Below are 21,176 nucleotides of genomic sequence, written 5' to 3'. Positions count from 1 at the left end.
AGGAAAAACTCCCCCCAAAAAACCTGGTTTGAGTTTTCTATTCTATTCTATGTCATGTCATTAACTTTTGAAGAATTCATTAAAAAGAAAAGAAAAATAACTCCACAACCAGATTTTCATAAGGAAAAGTGGAACAGAAAAGAGAAGATTCCAAGGCATTTCCAAAGATCCTGAACAATCAACAACCTACAGACAGTACCTTTAAAGTGGCAGTTTAAAGATCAGGGAACTCATTTCACAGAAGAAGAGGCAAGGCCACAAGCCAAGGTCCTAGGAGTCATGGATTCTCCAAAAACCCTTACTATTTCCAAGCGTCAGAATGCTAACAAGATGACTGCTCATCCCTAGGTGTAGACTCTAGTCTTCTAAACAGAACCCATGTTGAGCCAGTGACAATGTACGATGTGTCTTTCACAGCTATATTGAGAGGTAGAGATCTCTTCTCCCCTTTGTTAAATGAGTGTTGACAGTCCTCAGCATTGCACATAAGGCAGGCAGAGTGGACACATACACTATTTAGTCTATGAGTTGCAAAATGGATGGAGAGTCCTGGAGTTGTAAGAAACATCATTGAAAATTGTGGATTCAGACTGAAATGAATGATCCTTCGTAAGTGGCCCCATGGCTGCTTCGTAATGTACGACTTTCAGATGCTTCCTTCTGGGAAAAGAAGTGACTGTGTAGTTTTACCTGTGATGATTGTATTAGAAGAGAAGATCACTGGGATTATGTGTAAAAAATGAGTTTGGGGCTAGGCAAAGACAATTCGTGCCCCAGGATGCCTTGCTTCTCATTTTGTGCTTCTGAAGAAAGCTGACTGACCTTCTAATTTTATGAATGTGGGCATGCCTCCCAGTCCAAGCTCGGTTGAACAGTAGAAGGCCCTTGACCCAAGAAAAGTAAATCCAGCTACAATACAGCCTCACTAGGAGAGAGATAAGCTAAACCAATCAGATTCTGAAAGCAAACTATAAGAAAACAGAGCTAATGTTCATACAACAGTAGGAGCTGAAGATCTGAGGTTATTTATGATACAGAGAGAGGCTGCAAGAAGACTAGTCATATACAAGCAAAATTCCAGAGAAGTGCATCTGTAGGTTAAAGAAAGGGCAGTGTAGATATGTGGGCAAAAAGAGGGGGAGAAGAAAGAGGGAAAGGAGAAGAAAAGAAAGAAGAGCGAGAAGTACACAGAACTTCTTAGGATCATTCACTCTTCCAGTTCATATACAACCTTATGAAAAACTCCTATTTTCCTAAAGTAATTGAAATGAGTTGTTGTTACTTGCAACCAAAAGAACCTAACAAAAGCAATGAATATCAGCAAATAAAATCTGCAAGTATGAATCTCACTGTCTTTACTCATGTAGGAAAGGCCTAAGATCTGCCCAAATCAGTTTACACAGGTCATTAGAAGAACACAGACTAATGTGAACATGTAATTTCTTATGATTAAGGTGTGTGGATAATACAATGACACCGCCCAGGTCAGAGTTTTAAATACACAGGACTTTCACTGCCTATACTAGATGCTCAGTTCACTGAGCTTTTATCATCCCCAAAGGCAAGATAAATCCAGTCAAAAGATATATTAATGCAAGATAACTGTTGTACTTTACATTAGGAGAAAATCAACAAATTCAATGATATGATTCCCACAAACTCAAACCACACTAAACATGTCTTTAAAAAATAAAGGAATGAAAAGAAAAAGAAAGAATGCCTAGACAGACAAATAGATAGCTTAGGACCTCAGAACTGCCATTTACCCATGACTGCACAAGCTCAAGGGTCCTGCTTCTCACACAGGGCTTCTGATTCAGAGCTGAGAGGTGGCCCCAGCTCAGCTCACATCCTCTATATCTACTGCCAACTCAAACCTGAGACTACTAATAGCCCCTCTCTAGATACCATGACTCCTCTTCGGCTGCTTCCCACTGAGCCAGGCTAAGTGTTACTCTTTTCCACCAAATATGCGTATCTTATCACTGTGTCAACTATGTTGTAGGAAACTAATGGTCACTTATGGGTCTGTGTTTCCAACCAGATTCTGAGCTACTGAAGCAACCCCAACATCAAATATAGTACCTTACATATTATAGAGCTGGAAAAGCATCCATGGATCTAATCCTCCTTCTCTCTCCTTTTGTTCCACCTTCTTTTCCTTGCAGTTTTCCTTTTAAGAGTACTACTTAACCCCAGGGTCATGAAAGTGATGGCTGTAGCCATTCACTAGCTTTTCATTCCATTGGCTCCTCTACCTCTATGCCAAAAGCAAAATCATTACCAACTCTGTGAAGGCACAATCTATACTCCACATCTCCACTAACAGTGTTAAACAGATTTTTTGAAAACAGGGAAAGAAAAAATAAAAGGTCAAAGATAATCATATCAGTTTATATAAAACACCTAATGTAAGACCATTACCCAGGGGTCAGCAAACATAAAAGGCCACGAGTAAATAGTTTAAACTCTGCAGATCATATAGTCTCTGATACAGCCATCCAACTCTGCTGTTACCACAGTGTGAAAGCAGTCAGAGAGAATACATAAGTGGATGGGCATAACTGTGTCTTAATACACAGTGGCTGATCTACAAACTGGAATTTGCTGACCACTGATTAAACGAGCAGAGGAGAATCGTTCTCTGAAAAACGGGAGGACGTAATGAGTATCACAGAACCACAAAGCACACAGAGCAGTCAACTGCAGAGCACCTGAATCACTGACCATGACCTCCTCTTTCAACACTGTTCCCTGGCTCCTGGGACACCACACACTGGTTTTCTTCCAACATCTCTGACCACTCTTATAGTACTCTTCACAAACTTCACTATTTGTGTTCTTTCCTAAAATGTTGTTGTTCCTCCAGGTTCTGCCTTATGCTGTCTTCTCTATGCACTCTAAATTCTCTCTTGGTGAACTCATTCATTCCTAAGACTTCAAATACCATCTATATGCTGAAAATACTTCACATCTGCAATGAATTTCCACCTGGATCAGCCACCGGCACTTCAAACTCAGCAAGTCCAAAACTGAATGAATCTAAACAGTTTCCAATCCTATGTTTCTATCGCAGTAAACAGCACTATGATACACCTAAGTCAAAGATGTAAGCTTCCTCAACTCCTCCCTATCCTTTATTCTTACAGATCCTAGTCCCTCATGATATGTACACTGCCAAGTGCTGTTCAACTCTGCTTTCTAAATCTCTCCACATCTACTCACTTCTCTTTCTCACTCATCATTGTTCTAAATCAAGACACCATAATTTCCTGCTTAGGTTTCTACTGACATCCTCCAGGCTGATGGACCAGTACGCAGGTTTCCTTCCCTCCAATTCATTTCCCACAGTATACAGCAAGAGTTACTCTTCTAAAATGCATGGAATAAATCAGTTACCGGCTGTCTCAGCCAAGCCCACACTCTGACTTCATTGTATGATACTGGAGCTAGAAGTCTATAAACTACATTTCCCAGCCTCCCTTGCAACTGGCTTCTTATTGGATTCTGTCAATTGGAATCAATGGCAGGAGACTAGAAGGCAGACATGGAGAGAAGAAACTCTGTTTTCCAGCTTCTGTCAGGCTCTACAGTAGCTAATAGCTCTAGATTCCCATGCATTTAGCGCTTTGTCTACCAGTCACAGACCCCCTTGATGGTCTGACTGAGACCATCAAGGCCAGAAGGCAATTCCCTCCCTAGAGGTCCAAGCACCGCCTTATCAGTCAGCACATCAATTCTATGAATGTCCCCACTCCAGGTTTAGTTAACAACATCCCCTCCCATTTTGGCCCCCAGCCCCAAGGAAGACAGTAGCCTCTTGAAGTTACTAGTCTTTAGATTCCCTCTCCTTCCACTATTTGCTCTCTGGCCATCCAGTACCCTATATCCGCAATTCCCTATTTTCATTCATCACTATCTGAAATACTAACTTTGCATCTATTATCTCAGTGGAACCTAACTAATGCAGTACTTGTTACTAGTTGTGGCTCCTAGGAAATAAAACATTTAAAATGGAATTCTGGTGTTGACATCCTATCTCTTTAACCCTTCAAAGACCTTGCCTCCCTCCAATACATTCTCCCTACTTGGCACTCACTATGCTTCTTCTAAAATGTCTACAGCCACCTCAATAGCTCACCATTGCTATCAGGAGAGCGGTCTGATAAGGCTATCAGGATTCTAGAGCCACTATTTTTCTAACTTCTCTTCCTGACACTAATTCCTCCTCCCAATGCCCCAAGCTTGAACCACTCTGAGCTTCCTTTCCACTATGCCTCTTTTATTCCCTTCACAAGGCTATTTCCCAACTCTTATATATCGTTCCTAAACTTCTCTGTTCACCCAGCTAATTCTAACTTTGCTTTGGTAGCACTTTCTCCAAGAAGTCTTTCCAGACTTGCATGCATCCTGAACCTCATCTATTACACAACTAAAGACATGCCTCTTATCTCTGTGTACACAGACTGTATTCCTCCCATGAAACCGTGTATTCTAGGAAAGCAGGTGTCTTAATCTATTTGGGTGTCTGTAGCAAAATGTCATAGACTGAGAAGTTTATAAACAACAGAAATTGACTTCTCATAATTCTGGAGGCTAAGCAGCTCATTATCAAGGCACTAGCAGATCTGATGTCTGGTGAAGGCCCAGTTCCCGGTTCATAGATGGCATCTTCTGGCTATGTTCTCAAATGGAAGAAAGAACAAGGCAGCTCTCTAGGGATTCTTTTGTAAGAGTACTAATCACCTCCCAAAGGCCTCAGCTCCTAAAACCATCACATTAGTGACTAGTTTCAACATGTAAACTTGGGGGCAGAGACAAACATGCAGATCACAGTAGGAGATACCATGTTTGTCTTGCTCACAGTTCTAAACCCACACAGTAGCAGTTGGTAACAGTTTGTTGAATGAATGCAGAAACCCATGAGTGGAAGATATAGATTAACACCTACTAGGGAAATTTGGAAACGCTTCCTAAGGAAATATGATTGTGAAACAGACACTAGGCCCAATCTCCAACACTTTAGATAGTTTAAAGAAAATGACATTATCCTTAGTTTCTATAGACTCATAGCAAAATAGGTTAAAAAGATTTTGTTTTTTTTTTCTTTTAGGAGTATCTAAATGATTACACTTCTTGGGAATAAAACTTCTATCTTTGGAAGCATAATAATTAAACTCCCTTGGAAGATGATCAGCCCATACATTCCCCTTTTAGAGGACTAGCCTGATTTCATCTTCTAACTGTAAAATGTATGCTGAGATCCCAATAAACTTACTTTATTGCTTTCCTTTCACAAACCTCACAGACATTTTAAAAACTGTTTTAAACCAAGTATTTTACAAATCTGAACACTGTTTTCAGAACTCAGTAAGTGGAAATAAAAGTGCTTCAATGAGGTAAAAAAAATCTTCATCTCTCCATTTGTCTCTATATGTAGTTTTACTATATAAATTACAGGTATGTTTCCATATTTGGAACCCATTCTCCCCTTTACCCATTCTCTGTTCCACCCATGAGAAAACATGTGATCATTGGCTTTCTAAACCTGGCTCTTTGCTTAAGAGGATGTTCTCCAGTTCCATCCATTTACCTGCAAATGACAAAATTTCATTCTTCTTTATGGCTGAATAAAATCCCATTTCCTGGCTTTTAGAGTTTGTGCTGAGAGGTCTGAAGTGATAATCTTATATGTGTTCTTTTGCATGTAAGATGTTGTTCTCTTTCAGCTTTCACTATCCTTTCTTTGGTCTCTAGTTTTGACAGACTAATTATGACATGATGTCGAGTAGTTCTTTTCTGATCATGTCTATTTGGAGTTCAAAATTTTTCCTGTAGATTCCTTTACCTCAAATAGTAAAGATAAAAGAAACAGCTTAGTTCTTCTATAATTTTATCATTTTGAGAGTAAAAATAGTAAGTGTACATGAATTTTACTTCTTAAAACTTAACCTCCCAAAATTGTTTTATGATGAAATAGTTTAACACTGCCCAAAAGCTCCTAAGTTAATTTTTTTTCTAATGCTTCCTGGTCATTTACTAGTAGACATTTTTTGCTGTGTAAACACTGTAACATTTTATAGTTCAAAGGTTTTAGTCTTAGGAATTTTGGTTAATCATTTAATTTTCCCTTGATCTTTGGTAGCAACAATATGTCTAGCAGAATATTGGATAGAAAAATCAATCATATCCTCCCTACTTATTTTCAGGTAATTACATTAATAAATCCCTGTCATGAGGTTAAAATGGTGATGTAGCACCAAAGGATGAATCATTCTCCAAAGTTATTTAGAATTTTAAAGCAGAAAAGTGTTGCCACGTTCTCTTGTTGCACCTTGTTTTTTGACTTTGACAATGGCTCAAGTGCCTGCTCCCTGCCTTCCTTCCCTACACCAAATTCCGTGGTTGAGTTGCAAATGTCAACCTAAGTGAAATTCCTATACCTGAATCCCTGGGCCACGTTTTCCTCTGCTACATCTCAAGAAACTCCCTCAAAGCAATACCCCAAACACGCTGAGTTTCAGTTAAGTCTCGACCATCTCACTCTTGAGAGGGAGTTTGAAAAGGGGTGGGTGGGGTGAGGGGAGAAGAGAGTAGCAGAAACCTACCTCCCAAGTGTACAGACACAAGAATGAATGGGCACACAGTCTTGCTGGGAAATAACAGCTAAGAGAGTGAAAAAAAAAAAAAAAAGGTAATGCTCTTGTGTCAATCTGTATCAGAATCACAGTTCTGACAACTGTTAATCTTTGACCTTAGTCTCAGTATTTGCCTCTTTGTGCCTGCCTAGGTTCCCTCATCTGTACAGGACTAATAATGTCAACACCTACCTCATGAAATTGTCATGAGGTTGAAATGTGATTAAGTCACACAAAATGTTTAGAACAGCATCCATGGTATGCACTCAACAATTGTTACTTGTTATAACTCTTCATCCTAAAAAGGTCCATGTATGCACACAAACTAAAGAAAAGTGGGAAATCAGTAAGAAACAGAAGAGATATGAAAGAATTAAAATGTCAAGAGCTAGGCATAAAGTAAAGAAAACCACTTTCAGTGCACTGAGAAACCACCTTGAATATGGCTGCTCAGCAGAACCTTAAGAAGGGAGGAAATTAGGCCAAAATGGAGACAAATGTAAAGGTGAAGGAAGTATTGTCATCAAAATAGCATTTGATATCTTCAGACCTGAAAGGACTGTCCTGCTCTACAAGGTCATGGTTATCCACTGGTGTACCCCCAAAACCCTGTGGCCACCACAGAGCCCCTGCAGGAAGCTTTCTGCCGATGAGTAGGGGATAATTGCTGCACCACCTTCCACACAATGGAACCACACCTGTTAACTGCAAGAACTCAAGTACTGTAGCTCCACATTTATCTGTTTGGTTTTCTCCCAATGCTGAGCATAATTTCCTCTAGGTAAAAGGTTCTAAAAAAGAGGGAAAAATAAAAGCATATGAGGCCACTAATCTAATCCAACATCTCATTTTCAGATTAAAAACTGAGTCCCAGAAAAGTGAGATGACTTTGTCAAAGTCTACATAGCATATATTTGTCAGAGGAAAGAACCAATTTTCTGATTCACAGGCCAGAGCCCTATCCTCTCTTCTCAGCATGCTTGGTCCTCACCATCTTCACCATTACTCACATATACAGGCACTCAAATACTGCAACTTTCTGTACTTACCAAATTCAAACTCAACACCACCATCCAGGCTTTTACTCTCATGCTCCCACTTACTATCAAAACCCAAATCTCTTCAGAGTCTGTTCAAACACCTTCTGTGGTTGCTTTCTTATTCTCTTTCAAACCCAGTTCCTCCTGTCCCCACCTAGTCAAGCTGTTAATACCACTGCAAATAAAAGAAAAAAATGTTCCTTGTTGCTGTAGGAATTTCAGTTCAAGTTAATCAAAGGGAAAAAAGCAAATGCTCATTCAACCAAGTTATATGTTACTACAGAGTGACTACTGTTTGAGGAGACTGTGACCTCGTTACAGGATTCTGAAAAATAAACAAAACTCAGCTACTTTAGTCCATGTGTTAAGATTCACAGATTTGTACACATCAATCTAAATTTACTGAACATCTTCTGCAGCTGTGGCAAACACTGAAGATAGAAGCATCGCTAAGATCCAGCCCCTGAACTCAAATAGTTTCCTTTTTTGTTGTTTAATAGAAAACTCTTCTGGGGTAATACTGATTTACCATATATAAAAACTTCATACAAAGTGTTTAAAATCCCAATATTCTGCCTTTAACAGTTAAAAGATAAAATGTTCATTTCCAAAAACATATTGTCCATGGAATAAAGTGCAGAAAGTTTTTGCTCTTGGGTACATACAATCCTTGCTCTCACACTAGTGAATATATGCCTCTTCATGTTAATTATTGTTTGAAAGACAGGGTTTGGTTTTTTAAATCATTAATATACTACTTAATTTGTATAGTCAGAATGCCCCACGTGTATGCCTCATTCTTAACGTGGTGTGTTGGAGGGTAAGGCAGAGACCTGAGGTCTCTGCACTCTAACCAGCACAGTAACTAATCACTCAAGTAAATCCTTGAAAAGGTGCTAGTTACCAAAGGCAGAGGTAAAGAGACAGACGTTCAAGTATTTTGTTGTGACAGGAGAGAAAAAGAACCTCTGCTCTCAGATTCTTCTTGTGGTTATCAATAGACCATGAACTGTCATGACCTATTCCCTTTCAACCACACCTGAGTTTATGCTAATAAGGTGACTTTCACTGCTTCATGATGGGTCGAATCACAGAAAGACCAAGGCATGACTAGAGGGCTGGAACTTTCAGCTCTGTGCCCAGGTATTCTTTGTTTCTGTTACTATGTTTTTGATTTCTAGCAGTTTTCCTTCCACTTGTTCTTAAGAGTTTCCATCTCAACTCATACTACCCATCTGTTCTTCCATGTTGTCTACTTTTTCCATTACAGCCCTTGTAGATCATAATTCTTTGAAATTCCTCATCCCATAATTCCAACATCTGTATCACATCAGAATCTGGTTTCTTATTTCTTTGTCTCTTCTGTTTTTTGTTGCTGTTCAGTATATCTTATAATTTTTTTGGTGAGTGTTGGACATGAATCGGTTAATAAGCATAAGGTAAATAGATCTCTAATGTGATAACTTTTTATTTTTCCATCATAGTGACTATAATGAAAGCAGAACACAGCATTATTGTTTACAATAAATCATTTTCTTGTACTTAGTCATCATTACTGTTTGTTCAAAAATGCCCCTTCTGTAGGTCTCTGGTCTGACATGTACTTGCAGAGTCAATAGGCAAGTTTCTCAGGTCACCATTTAAAACAACATCATTTAGGCCACTAGGAAAGGTAGACTCATGCCATTTAGCACGGTTAGAGAAAGCGCCAATAATCTGTGTTCATAATAAACAAGGCGCTTTTCTTATAACCCTGTAACACATTGATGTTTCAAGAGGACTTCTCTAAAACGATTTCCTGAAAGTAGATGAGGCTATACACCAACGCATCATTTAGTACAGTGATTTGAGATGCAGGGAAAATTTAACGCTTGCACAATTAATCATCACAAACTACTTTGAAAAGAGAGAATTACCTACCTGTTTTCAACACAAATGCTTATACTTTCTTGGAGCCAATTTATGACAGAGAATCCCATATTATGGAATTCATATAGCTTTCTAAATAGCGTGAAAGAAACAGTCATTTCCCTGTCATCACAAACCTAGTTCAAGTTAAGCAACAAGTCAGTACCAAAATGTTTGTATCACAGATTCTTAAATGTAAAGGTCAAAGAATCAAAGATGTGAAGATGATCTTTCATTTCACCGACTTTTGACAAAAGAACCTTAAGCTGACAAAAGAGGCAGGAAGAACAAGATCAGAGGAAAAGGTCTGACCCTTTATTTCAGTCATCTCTCAGCCGGGGAAGGGAAGACAGCTGTTGAGCCCAAAAATGAAGGAACATGTGGATGACAGTGTTGCTGCTGCTGCACTAAGAAACAGAGATGCTGATGAAAACGCTACTTACAAAGGAAGAGTGGCAGGTCCTCCTACACATAGCTTCTCTCCTAGCCCTCCGTGTCTTAAGTCCTGTTAGGTCACCACTCTGTTCCACTATCACTATTAAAATACGCTTTTAGGAAGGAACATAACAAGTCCCCAAGGGAAGAATTTCAGCTGTAATTTTATTAGGGAAACAGCCTAACTATGTATGTGCATAAGTCCCTTTTTGGAGAACTCTCTGGAACCTTCAGTGAGTCAAGCAGGACCTAAAATACAAACAAGTCACCAGGCAGGAAGATTAATTCTTTGTTTTTTTATTAGACTGAACATAGTACATGTAACATGAAAAGATTCCTTTAAAGTCAGGACCTCACACATGCAAGCACTCTACCATTTGAGCCATGTCCCAGTTCTTCCGTTTTTATTTTGTTTTTGAGAGAAGAGCTCTCTAACTTTGTCAGGACTGGAAAAGTTGTAATTCTCCTGCCTCCGCCTCCCTCAAGTTAGCTGGCATTACAGTAACGCAACACCACACCCAGCTCATGAGATGATTCTTTTACCAATAAAAGCAAAGGAATGTGGTCCAGTACCATTCACCAGACATGAGCTATAGAACTATATGGTGGACCAGTTCAAGACATCCTACTACATTCACACAGAAACCTTCAGCACTCCATCACTTTTTCTCCTTAAACCTCACGCTGGGTGACTCCTGTTACTAGCTAAAGCCAAAGTAGTGTCACAAAAGGTAAACAACAAGATGAAATATCACATGATCAACAGCAACACAATGGTATAAGGAAGTAACACGGAAGTTAACTTTCCACATAGGAAGAACAATTCACCAAGCATGAAACTCAAGAAGTTCTACCGGTGTAAGAAATATAAGTAATCCATTATTCACCAAACACTGACTGAGCCATACATGATATAAAAAGAGTACTGTGTTATGCTTAGAGTAAGGGACTAGTGAAATGAGCGCAAAGACAGCTGAGGTCTGGTGCCAACCTCAGGGGATAAGTATATCATCCTAGGAGGAAAACAGACAAGTGACAGTAATAACCCAATTGATGTAATGATAAAAACTGGTAAGTGCCTAGAAAAGAGGAAAATGGTTGACATTTGAATTCTAACTTGCAATACACTGATAAACGAAATGAAAGGAGCCATTGAATCTGCTGAAACTCACAGCTAAAACACAGCTGAACAGGATTTTCTGACTATTCCCCTTATCTCACAGTACTCAGTTGTTCCTCAGAAAAGTAACAATTGTGATTCTTTTACTATGGGTCCAGCTCAACAGAATTTAAGAAGAAAAGGGCACGCAATCAACTTGCTCTAGACAATGCCATACCTGCTAAGCGGTCCATGTGGGAAGGGAAGGCAATACTAAGTAGAGTTGTATAGTGGTCTTGGTAAACCTGATTGGGTTAGGAATAAAAGAGAAACAGCACCTGAAGCTAAAACCGCTCTCAGCTCTTGACAAAATTTCAATTTCAACTGAGTATCTTTGCGAACAGAATCCATGTTTTTTTCATTATTCCCAATATCACCGAGCATAAGGCAGGCACTAAAATAATTGAGGAAAAGAGGAGGAAAATGTGAAGCACCAGTTCATACTCCATAGATTCTACCCTAAGCCTGTGAGTGAAGGACTGAGTACAGAAGCACAGATATCTATAAATGGTGAGTGTAGTACACACACAGTCTAAGCCTACAAGGACAGTAACCACCCTCAACCAAGAGCCCTGTCTGTCATTCAGGTGGAAACAACTAGATCAGGTAACCTGACAAAGTAAGACTAAGGTACTGAAACCTCAGGATTTGCCTCTCTGCCCACACATAGCTATAGTATTAGTTAGGAAAAACTAGTCACTGCTGAAATTAACCCAGAAATGTCTAATAGCTCAAACACCTTTGTTTCTTGTTCCTCTTCCTATGCTAAACCCTGGATTCAGTCTGACAGGCTCCCTATCTTCACCATGGTCACGCTCTTGACTATAACTCAGTCACAGGGCTGCACCTATTCACAAAGAAAGCTACAAATGCATTCGTGCTGTCAGCTCAGGAAGAGGAAAACATGGATTTTGGTGGGAAGTAAATATCCTCTGCCACTGTACTTTATGACTTTTCCTTCCCCTTCCAAACTTTCCCTTGCCCTGTCTCTGTGTGTATATAAACATAGATGTAAAAATATATAATATACTTGTGCACAGTAAACTGATCCCATCTACATAATAAATGCCAGGAATCTTCCCACAAATATGAATAATGCTCTACTTCTGAAGGAATGGGAATCACCTGGAATTAGGGCCCAGAAGAAGGAGCTTATGAAGAAACTCTGCTTCAAGTCGGGAACAAATTCTTCTGCATCCACGCCCTCCTTAAGGCCCTAACAGCACCCACCCACACAATAGACTCATATGAGGAGTTCAGGTCCCAGCTGGCAAGTATAATCCCCTTCATACAAGCAGCAAAATGCTAAGTGTTGTCTTGAGGCCTTCAGTGATTCCATTTTCTGCCCGAGAACCTTCAAGCCTTAAACTTGAACTTAAACACTTTCCAACAGTAGAAGGTGACTTTCTTCGCAGAGCAATTGTTCACACAGAAAGCCTATTTCACCTCAAAGGCATTTTATATATTAAACAATGAGTGGAAAAAACACTGACCTCAAATGTGGATACCAGTCAACTTGCTAAATGTACTCCTAGATTAGTTACCCTGCACCAGCCTTCTGAAGTGTCTGACTCAAAAATCATGCCTCAGCAAAACAAGAAATCAGCCTTTGTCACGGGCTTTCAGAGGCCACCTCAAATGTTAAACCACTTGAGTGGAAATGGTCTATTCTATGCATATACCAGACCACATGACCCTTTGGCAAGGTACCATGTGAATTCTCCACAACACCTTGCATCCCTCATCATTTAGTAAACACGTGCTGAATGAACAGTCATTTGATTTTTTTATTCATCATTAGTAACTCCTCTGCATGTGTATACATGAGCACTGTCAGTCTTTAGGCCAAATACTTAGCTGTGTGACTTACTCTGTATACAATTTTGCTAATAAAAGGGTGTGGAGAATTGCTTTCTGACTGTGATTGGGGCAATAGCAGTGGTGACTATGATGGCACCATCAGCCATGATATGTAAAGGACTGTGACATTTCATGCCTGTGGGGCCAGTCACTATCATAAGTATTTTGAGAGCCCAGGAACTAACATCTAGGGAGATCTCACAGACAAGCCACTTTTAAAACAGAGCTTCTAAAAATCCAAGTTAATTGTCCTATAAATTGAAAATGGACAGAATCTCAGTACACTTTTGATAGCTTTTCACTGAACAAGACACACACATGCAGGCCTGGCTTCTGTTTCTCTCCACAGTTCTGCGCAGGGCTGAGCCTACACCATAACCCTGTGCATAAAGCCAGACAGGAAGATGGGAAATTCCTTTACGTCAGACTTAAATCCGCCTGAGCTCCCTATGAACAAACTTGCCATACTTTAGACCCAGCTGTATACACAGGAAGCAGCCAGAATATGTTTAAATAAAAAAGTATAGTTCAAGTTAAACTTCAGCCTTCCAAAGACAGCCATGCACCTGGTAAGATAAATTACTTTAGGCTGTTAAGGAATTGCTGGATGTTATAATTCAACAAGCTGTTGCTTGATGAAGCTCTATCTGTGTCTTATTTAGTTTCTGGCATATGGAGAAGAGTGTCTATTGCCAACGATGATTCCTATTCATTCACTCCTCTGTTGACTCTCAAAGAGTAATTAAATAATACTCCCAAAGTAATGTAAAACTACCAATTTGAAAATATATTACACAAAAGACATTGTTCACATCAAAAGTCTTTATACACCCAGAACATTTTACATCCTAAAAATTTTGAGAATAGTAAACATTAGCATCTAACAATTCATAGAAAAATGGCTGTTTTTAAATCCCAAAAAGAAGAGTTGTTCTAACATCGTCCACCATTCTTGTCACACTTTTCACCAAGACATTCTTCAAATAAATGCTCAAAAGGTTTGTTTCAAGTTTTATTAGTTACCTACCCTACCCAAAGCACCTGACTCAAGCACCGAACTCAGGAAGTGCTTGTTATGTGCTAAATCCAGAGATGACGTGGAGAATTCCAAGATATAACTTTTATCAGGAGTTCCTAAATTCATTAGCAAAATAAAAATAATGACTGGATAATAACTAAGATCATTTATAGTTAATTTGTACTGTTTGACTTCAGTAGTCTCACACAACTTTAAAAGCATATTATAAGACATCAAATTAAGGCAGCAATTAAAAATGAAATTTCAGAATAGTTCTTTTTTCTTTTCTTTCTTTTTTTTTTTTTTTTGATGGTTTGAACTCAGTGCCTCATGATTGCTAAGCAGGCGGTCTACCACTTGAGCCACTCCACTTTTTTTGTGTTGTGTATTTTCAAGATAGAGTCTCGTGAACTATTTGTCGAAGCTGGCTTCAAAGTACAATCCTCCTGTTCTCTACCTCTTCAGTAGCAAGGATTACAGGTGTGAGCCACTGGGTGCCTGGCTCAAAATAGTTTGATAAGTTGAAAATTCTTATCACTTCAAATATTTTATGTCCTAAAACATAAACATAGTATGTCAGACCTAATTTCATTTCCTTGAGACTTTTTCATCTTATTCTCATTTGAAGATTACCTGGTTCTTTGCATTTTCCTACTTGCCTCTCAAAGCTAGAAAGAAAAAAATTACCAAATTTTACAAAACTATCCAATAAATAATATATACTTCCTTTCCATCCCTAAGGCCCAAAATATTGGGTTACACAGGCTCATTCAGCATAATCAAATGCCCAGAAACTCTCACCACCCCCCTCAGTGACACAGCTAGTGTCCAGCCTAATCCAGCTGAGGAACAGGGTATATTCTTCAACAACTCACTGTCTTGGTGCTGACTCTCTCGTAAGAGTGCAGATTTCTAGTTCGACTGGTTTGTTACTAGACTTCAAACACCAAGGTAGGCTCTTCATGCAAACTGAGACCACACACACACACACACACACACACACACACACACAAAACTTACATTTAGAATCAAGCCGAAACATCACAAATTTATACAGGACATGTTGCCAAATTTTCAACAATAATGACTTCTACTGTATGAACTGTAAATCATTCAGTACCATTATTTATCTTTTCTAGAAAGAGTGGTACTCTCCAGAGACATGCTATTCTGATAGCTTTTTCGAAACATAATTCATATATCATAAAATTCAGCCATTTAAAGTGTATGATCCAATGGTGTTTAGTATGTTCACAGACTTGCCCAGCCATCACCACAGTTAATTTGAGAAAGAAACTCCATGAGCATAGTCCATCATTCCCAATTTCTCCCCATATCCCTAGTCCCATGGGAGAACCACGCTGTTAACTCAGAAATGCATGAAAGATACCAGACATGACTGTTCCCAACAGTAACTTAGTGAGGTTTGGGGGAAAGGGAAATGGTCTTTAGAGTTTTGAAAGTGTATTTGGAGATTCTGACGTAGCTTCATTCCCTCTTGGGAATCGTAGCTATAATGTATTCCACCTCCAGACACATTCCTGGAATTCTGGGTTCTCAACATAGGGACTCTTAGCCAAGGCAGTTGTCACGAAGAGTTGTTAAATTATGGCTCATTTTATGATGGATTCTCCCACTTGCAAACAGACTTATGGACTACTCTAAAATTGTCTCTAATTAGACACACAGCAAGAACAAAAATAATCTGGCCCTCATTTCTACTTCAATAAAACTTCTTCTCCAGGAAACCTATTCGGGCCATTAAAATTAGTTCCAATTTCTACTTGCCAAGCCTTTATATCCTTTGCTCTTAAGAGAAAGATGAGAAGTGAGCAAAACACAAATTTGAAATCTGAATTCAAATTTCCTTGGGCTACTTCATACTTACGTAAGTGTGGAATAAATTAAGAAATGTTTCACATATATTTAAAACATGTTTTTATAAAGCATTCACCCAGCCTTATAATTAGGACTGCACTTCATGGAAAACTCCACACATAAAGTACCTTTCCTCCAGCTCTTCTTATGAAGAAGCAGAACTTTCTGAACAGGAAACCAAAATGTACAAAGGCGGGGCCATTTTCCTTGGTAACAGCAGAGACCCAAATTCCTGGCATTCCCCAGTCATAAGTTCAAGGCACCCATCATTCATGTTTGCCATGTGGACATGGGCCTGTTCAATAGTTTAGCATGAAACTTACATATACACACACATATCAATATAGCTCATATGTTTACATACAGAGATCATACGTATGTGTATATATGATATTATATGTCAAAGTGCCAAATATTAAATAAAACTTTGACAAGACCTGTGGTGGTGACACAGAGTTTCATGGCCCATCCCCATAAAAGATCACCTTCTGCTTTATTTCTCACTTTCAGGTATTCCAACACTAAATTTAGCAAAGTTAACGAGATGACTTGCTACAAAAGCCCAGGCAACTGACATCTCAAATATAGAAATCTAAATGCAACAGGCCACCTAAAACAGGTATTTTGATCATTTCACTATGACAGATTTAACAATTGAGGTTCTATTGGAAAGTGAATTTACTGATCAATTAAAAAACGAATTATCATTTAAAACCTTTCTGACAAAGAAATCTGTATTCCAGTATGTGCCCTACAATATTTGACAATCTGCTTTTTCACCCCCGCCTGACCCACAAAGTAATGAGGAAGCACCCCAATGGTGGTATGGGCTCTGATCCAAGTTCCTATAAAATATGACAGTTTTCCAGATGGCACCTGAGGCTATCAGGTACAGTCACATATTTCTTACATTAGAAAAATACTCAAGGACATTACATAAGATGGTGCCTCTCTCCTATATGCACTAACTTTAAAAAGCTACTGCTAGCCACTCTGGAAGCACACCTTCTGTTCTTAGGATGGAAACTCTCCCACATACCTGGGAAATATGAGTTAATGTTGTCTATTAGCCAAGACAAGCAGCAGTTACTGGGAAAGGTGATGAAATGGCAAGTTACTGAATTTAGCTCAACAAAACAAGACAAAGATTCCTCTAAGGCTCCAGAGGTTGCAAAAACCAGTGGTTTAAATGTTTGTATTTTAGAGATTTGTATGGTATTCAGTAATGGAAAAATGAGAATCCAAGGCTTAAAGCACCACTACTTAGCTTTCAAATTTTCTGAATGTTTTCTTGCAGGATTTTGTTCAATTGTACATTTGAGCAATCGATTGGATCTTAGATTAGGGAATTATTGAAGAACACATGAGCCATTACCGAATTCCACAGTGAAGGCAGGCCCTCCTCTGGATGACTGAAATTTTCAGAAGTTAACACACTAATGAATTACAACTGCATTCCAAGTTTCCCTGCTGTGACTGGGAAAACAACGTGTTCAGGACATTGCTTTTTAATCATACCATGAGGCTAGACCAAACACTCATCCTGACTCTATACTTCTGTTTTTGAAGGACATTCCATTTGAGAAAAAGAGCATCTAATTTTACTTGGTAGCCCATAAAATGTTTGTGTCTGGCACAGTGGACAGTGTTTACAGCTTCTAAGCGTTAATTAATCATATACTTTTGGACCACAGTGATTCTGTTTTATGAGTGATTCTGTCTATGCATAAACATCTAGCTTCAAATTCTGGTTTTCTGCTTATTAGCTGTAGGACATGAAACAAATCTCTCTCTCTCTCTGTCTCTCTCTCTCTCTCACACACACACACACATACCCCACTCATTACATATATGTGGCAAGAAATGCAAAAGATAAGCCTACAACAGTAGTTCTCAAATTTTTTGGTCTTAAAACCCTTTTGTAGGCTTAGAAATTACTCAAGAATTCAAAGAGCTTACTTTAGAAAATTCTGAAAAACACAAGAACACACATGCACACATTCTAATAGCCAACACACTGTCCCTACAAAAACTCTTACATGGGTATGTGAGATGAAGTAAATGAGGTAAGTTATGTTTTTTTTTATTGTGAAAAGTTTTTTACCTCCCAGACCCCCTAATAAGATCTTGGAGATCTCTAGGTATTCTCAAACCACACTTTTGAGAACCAGTGGCCTAGCATACTGAAAGCAGGAAGGCTGACAAAGACTATTAAGGTTATATTAAAAAAAAAAGAAATCAAGAAGCCAACACAAAGAGGACAAAATGGGACAATTTTAGTTTCAATAAGGATAAATGCAAGGGATTGAAATACCAATATTTTAAAATCTATAAGTTCTTAATGAGTTACCTCTCCTCTACTCCCCAGTTGGTAATCTTTGAATGAATGGAAAAGAACCTACTATTTTGAAAACTGGTAAATAAAGGAAAAGAATCAAGCTTTTCTTGCCATTCCTATATAAACTGTATCTCAGGATATCAAATGAGCTAATTAGCAGTTTTTCTTTGTAGAATTAGACTAGGTAATAAATGAAAAAAGAGATTGACATGAAAAAAATATTTTGAAACCCCTAATGAACTGATAGATTTAGGCAGCAACAATTACCATAAGCTGTCAATATTCATTCTCTGTTCTCACTCCCTCTCTCTCCCTCCTTCCTTCCTCCTTTCCCAAACCCTCCTCACACAGGAAACTGATGTTAGTGCCTCCTGAGGGCAACAAAAAACTACTGATATAGTATTCTTGACAAAAAAAATTGAAATAGAATTTGATCTTGCCTCAGAAAATAATTAACAGTTCACAACAAATACAGAAGGCTAAAGGGATATGTTAAACAGAGCACTTAACTCCAGGGATGTAATGAGCAAAATCCAGAATCTGAGGAACTTTACATAATAAATGGTCTGGTTTAGGGAAAAAAAATCATAAGGATAAGATAGTAAAAGATGAATTGATAGATTGCAAGGGACCCAAAAGGCATGTCAACCAATTGCAATGTATGTGTAAAAGATACTTACACTAGCCAAGCATCAGTGACTCACGTCTGTAATCCTAGCTACTCAGGAGGCAAAGATCAGGAGGATCTCGGCTCTAAGCCAGCCAGGGCAAAGAGTTCACACGACCCTATCTCAAAAAAAAAAAAAAAAAATCACAAAAAAGGGCTGGTGAATTGGCTCAAGGTGTAGGCCCTGAGTTCAAACCCCAGTACTGAAAAAAACAAAAAAGAAAACCCTGATACTTAAACTGCTTTTACTGAAAAGCACTGACTCCTAACCTGGACCCATGAATGAACTAATGCAGGAGAAACGCTTGGCATCCCTACTTCCATTTGTATATCCGTCTTTGAGCCATTCTCTCCTGCAGATGGACTTCAAGAAGGACAGAACTGACTGATAACAAATTTAGGACAAGGGACCAAAACTATTCCTAAGCAACAAAGAGCCTCCTAGAACAAACCAACACCAAAATGAGAGCAATCACCTGGAGCTGGAGTAATGGACAGCACCCTGAAGCAAAAATAATCATCTCAGAAGATCCAGATTGCTCCCCTCACGTGATGATAGCAGTAACAATTTCTCCAGATTCTTAAAACAAGGACTGAGATAATGGTCACCAGACCCCACCTGACTCATTTGACCACTAGAACACACCTGTGATGAGGACTGTTTATCTATGCATACCTTTTGCCCCTGCCCTAATTCTTTTGTCTACTTAAAGCTAAAGCTCAATGCTTATACCCTGAAGATGGCCCAAGATAAACTGACATGCTGTCTTCCCACGGTTTATTACACTGTGTAATAAACCTCCATTCTGTGACTTTCATCACGTCTCTTTACTTGAGATACACAGGGGAGTGGCCAGACATGACACGTAGAATGCCACGAGTTTGGCCTGGGGTCTAAAAGCTATGGTTTCATGTGGACGTTATTTGAACACTGATATAAATAAATTGGAAAGAAAAATGAGAAAAACATGAATTTGAACATTGATTAGATATCCATAGTCAAACATATTATTGAATTTTAAGTGCAATATTACAGTATTAAAAAAAGAGTCCCTATTTTTTATAGATTTGTATAGAAAATATTTACTAATGAAGTAACATAACAGGATATTAGAGACTTGACTTAAAGTAATTTGGAGTAGGGAAAGGAGTTTGGGATGTAGATAAATCAAGACTGACCATAAATTGAAACGACTGCAGCTGGGAAAAAGGCACATGGACTCTAGTTATTATATTCTGCTTGGCATGTTTGAAATTTCCATACCAAAAAAAGAAAAAAGCTTTAAAGACTAAAAATTATTAATAGTAGCCATGAAAATGCCTGTTTGTCTTCTCCAGCTCTACGTGAGATGCCCAGGGTCAAGGCTGCGTGTGTGGCCTGCTCAGCACTGCTCCAGCACATCGTGTGGGTCATGGAGCCACAATGAACCGGGCTGCCAGCCAAAATCTGCAACCCTGAATGACAGGGCACAATCAGCAAAGAAGTTCTGAGCCAGCTGTCTCTGAACCTCAGACCTCTTTTCAACAAAGCAAGATATAAAACTGTACTTTTAAAATATGATCATAACCAAGAAAGAAAACAAAAAAGGGGATAAAAATTAAAATTAAAAAAACTCTTCAGAGGAAAAAAATAGATGCAAACAGTCCCCCCACCCACTCTGGGGTACAGGTGTTTCCAAGGGAAAACCTAACTAAACCCTCCAACTTCACTTGCTCTTAAATGACTTAGTCACTAGTTTTGAAGGTCACACAGCTGGGCAATGCATTAGTCTCCCACTAGCTTTGCTATAGATAACACCTCTGATGTGTAGATTCTCATGACAACAGTCTCCCAGGTTACTTTTCAGGGACGTGAAGGCTACTTTTTCAGGAAACACTGACCTTTACTTGGTCCTGCAGATATCTGATGGGTGACTGGAATGGGGTAAAAGCCTGGCAACTTTGCCTTCCCACTGTGTCTGTCTCCTTTGCTGCCTGAACCCTTGGGCCAGATGCTACTCAGTCCTGCATGTTGATCGTAGAGAGGTATTTTGTTCACAACTATAATGCAGGATTAACTTGACCTAGACTTGCTAGTCTCTCTCCTCCCCATTCAAGGCTAAAGATGCCTACCAGCTGCCATAACCAGAAACACTAGGTCATGAAAGGATGAAAACAGGTGACATCTGAGTGTCTGGAAGAACTCTACCTATTCCCAGAAAACACATGAATAAGCCTCCCCTGTATCAACCTATC

The 21,176-nt window shown here is 38.9% G+C and overlaps 1 protein-coding gene across 8 annotated transcripts in view; it reads right to left on the bottom strand.

The window, feature by feature from the left end:
- Positions 1 to 21,176, bottom strand: part of Stxbp6 (syntaxin binding protein 6) — a 234,629-nt gene that overhangs the window by 180,842 nt on the left and 32,611 nt on the right. The window contains exon 1 of one of the 8 annotated variants that reach the window (XM_074068250.1): positions 7,337 to 7,360. The exons of 5 other annotated variants lie outside the window; for them this stretch is intronic. Coding sequence is in view for 2 of the 3 variants with exons in the window: in XM_074068244.1 (XP_073924345.1) it covers positions 5,594 to 5,642 (49 nt within the window). In the remaining variant the exon portion in view is untranslated. Of the gene's footprint in view, positions 1 to 5,593; positions 5,812 to 7,336; positions 7,361 to 21,176 lie in introns of those variants that run through there. 2 more of the 8 variants (XM_074068244.1, XM_074068245.1) reach the window with 2 other exon arrangements.

This window comes from Castor canadensis, chromosome 3 (assembly GCF_047511655.1).
Source record: "Castor canadensis chromosome 3, mCasCan1.hap1v2, whole genome shotgun sequence".
NCBI classification, from domain to species: Eukaryota; Metazoa; Chordata; class Mammalia; order Rodentia; family Castoridae; genus Castor; species Castor canadensis.
The sequence above is the reverse complement of the archived record's forward strand: the minus strand, read 5'-3'. Positions and strand labels throughout refer to the sequence as shown.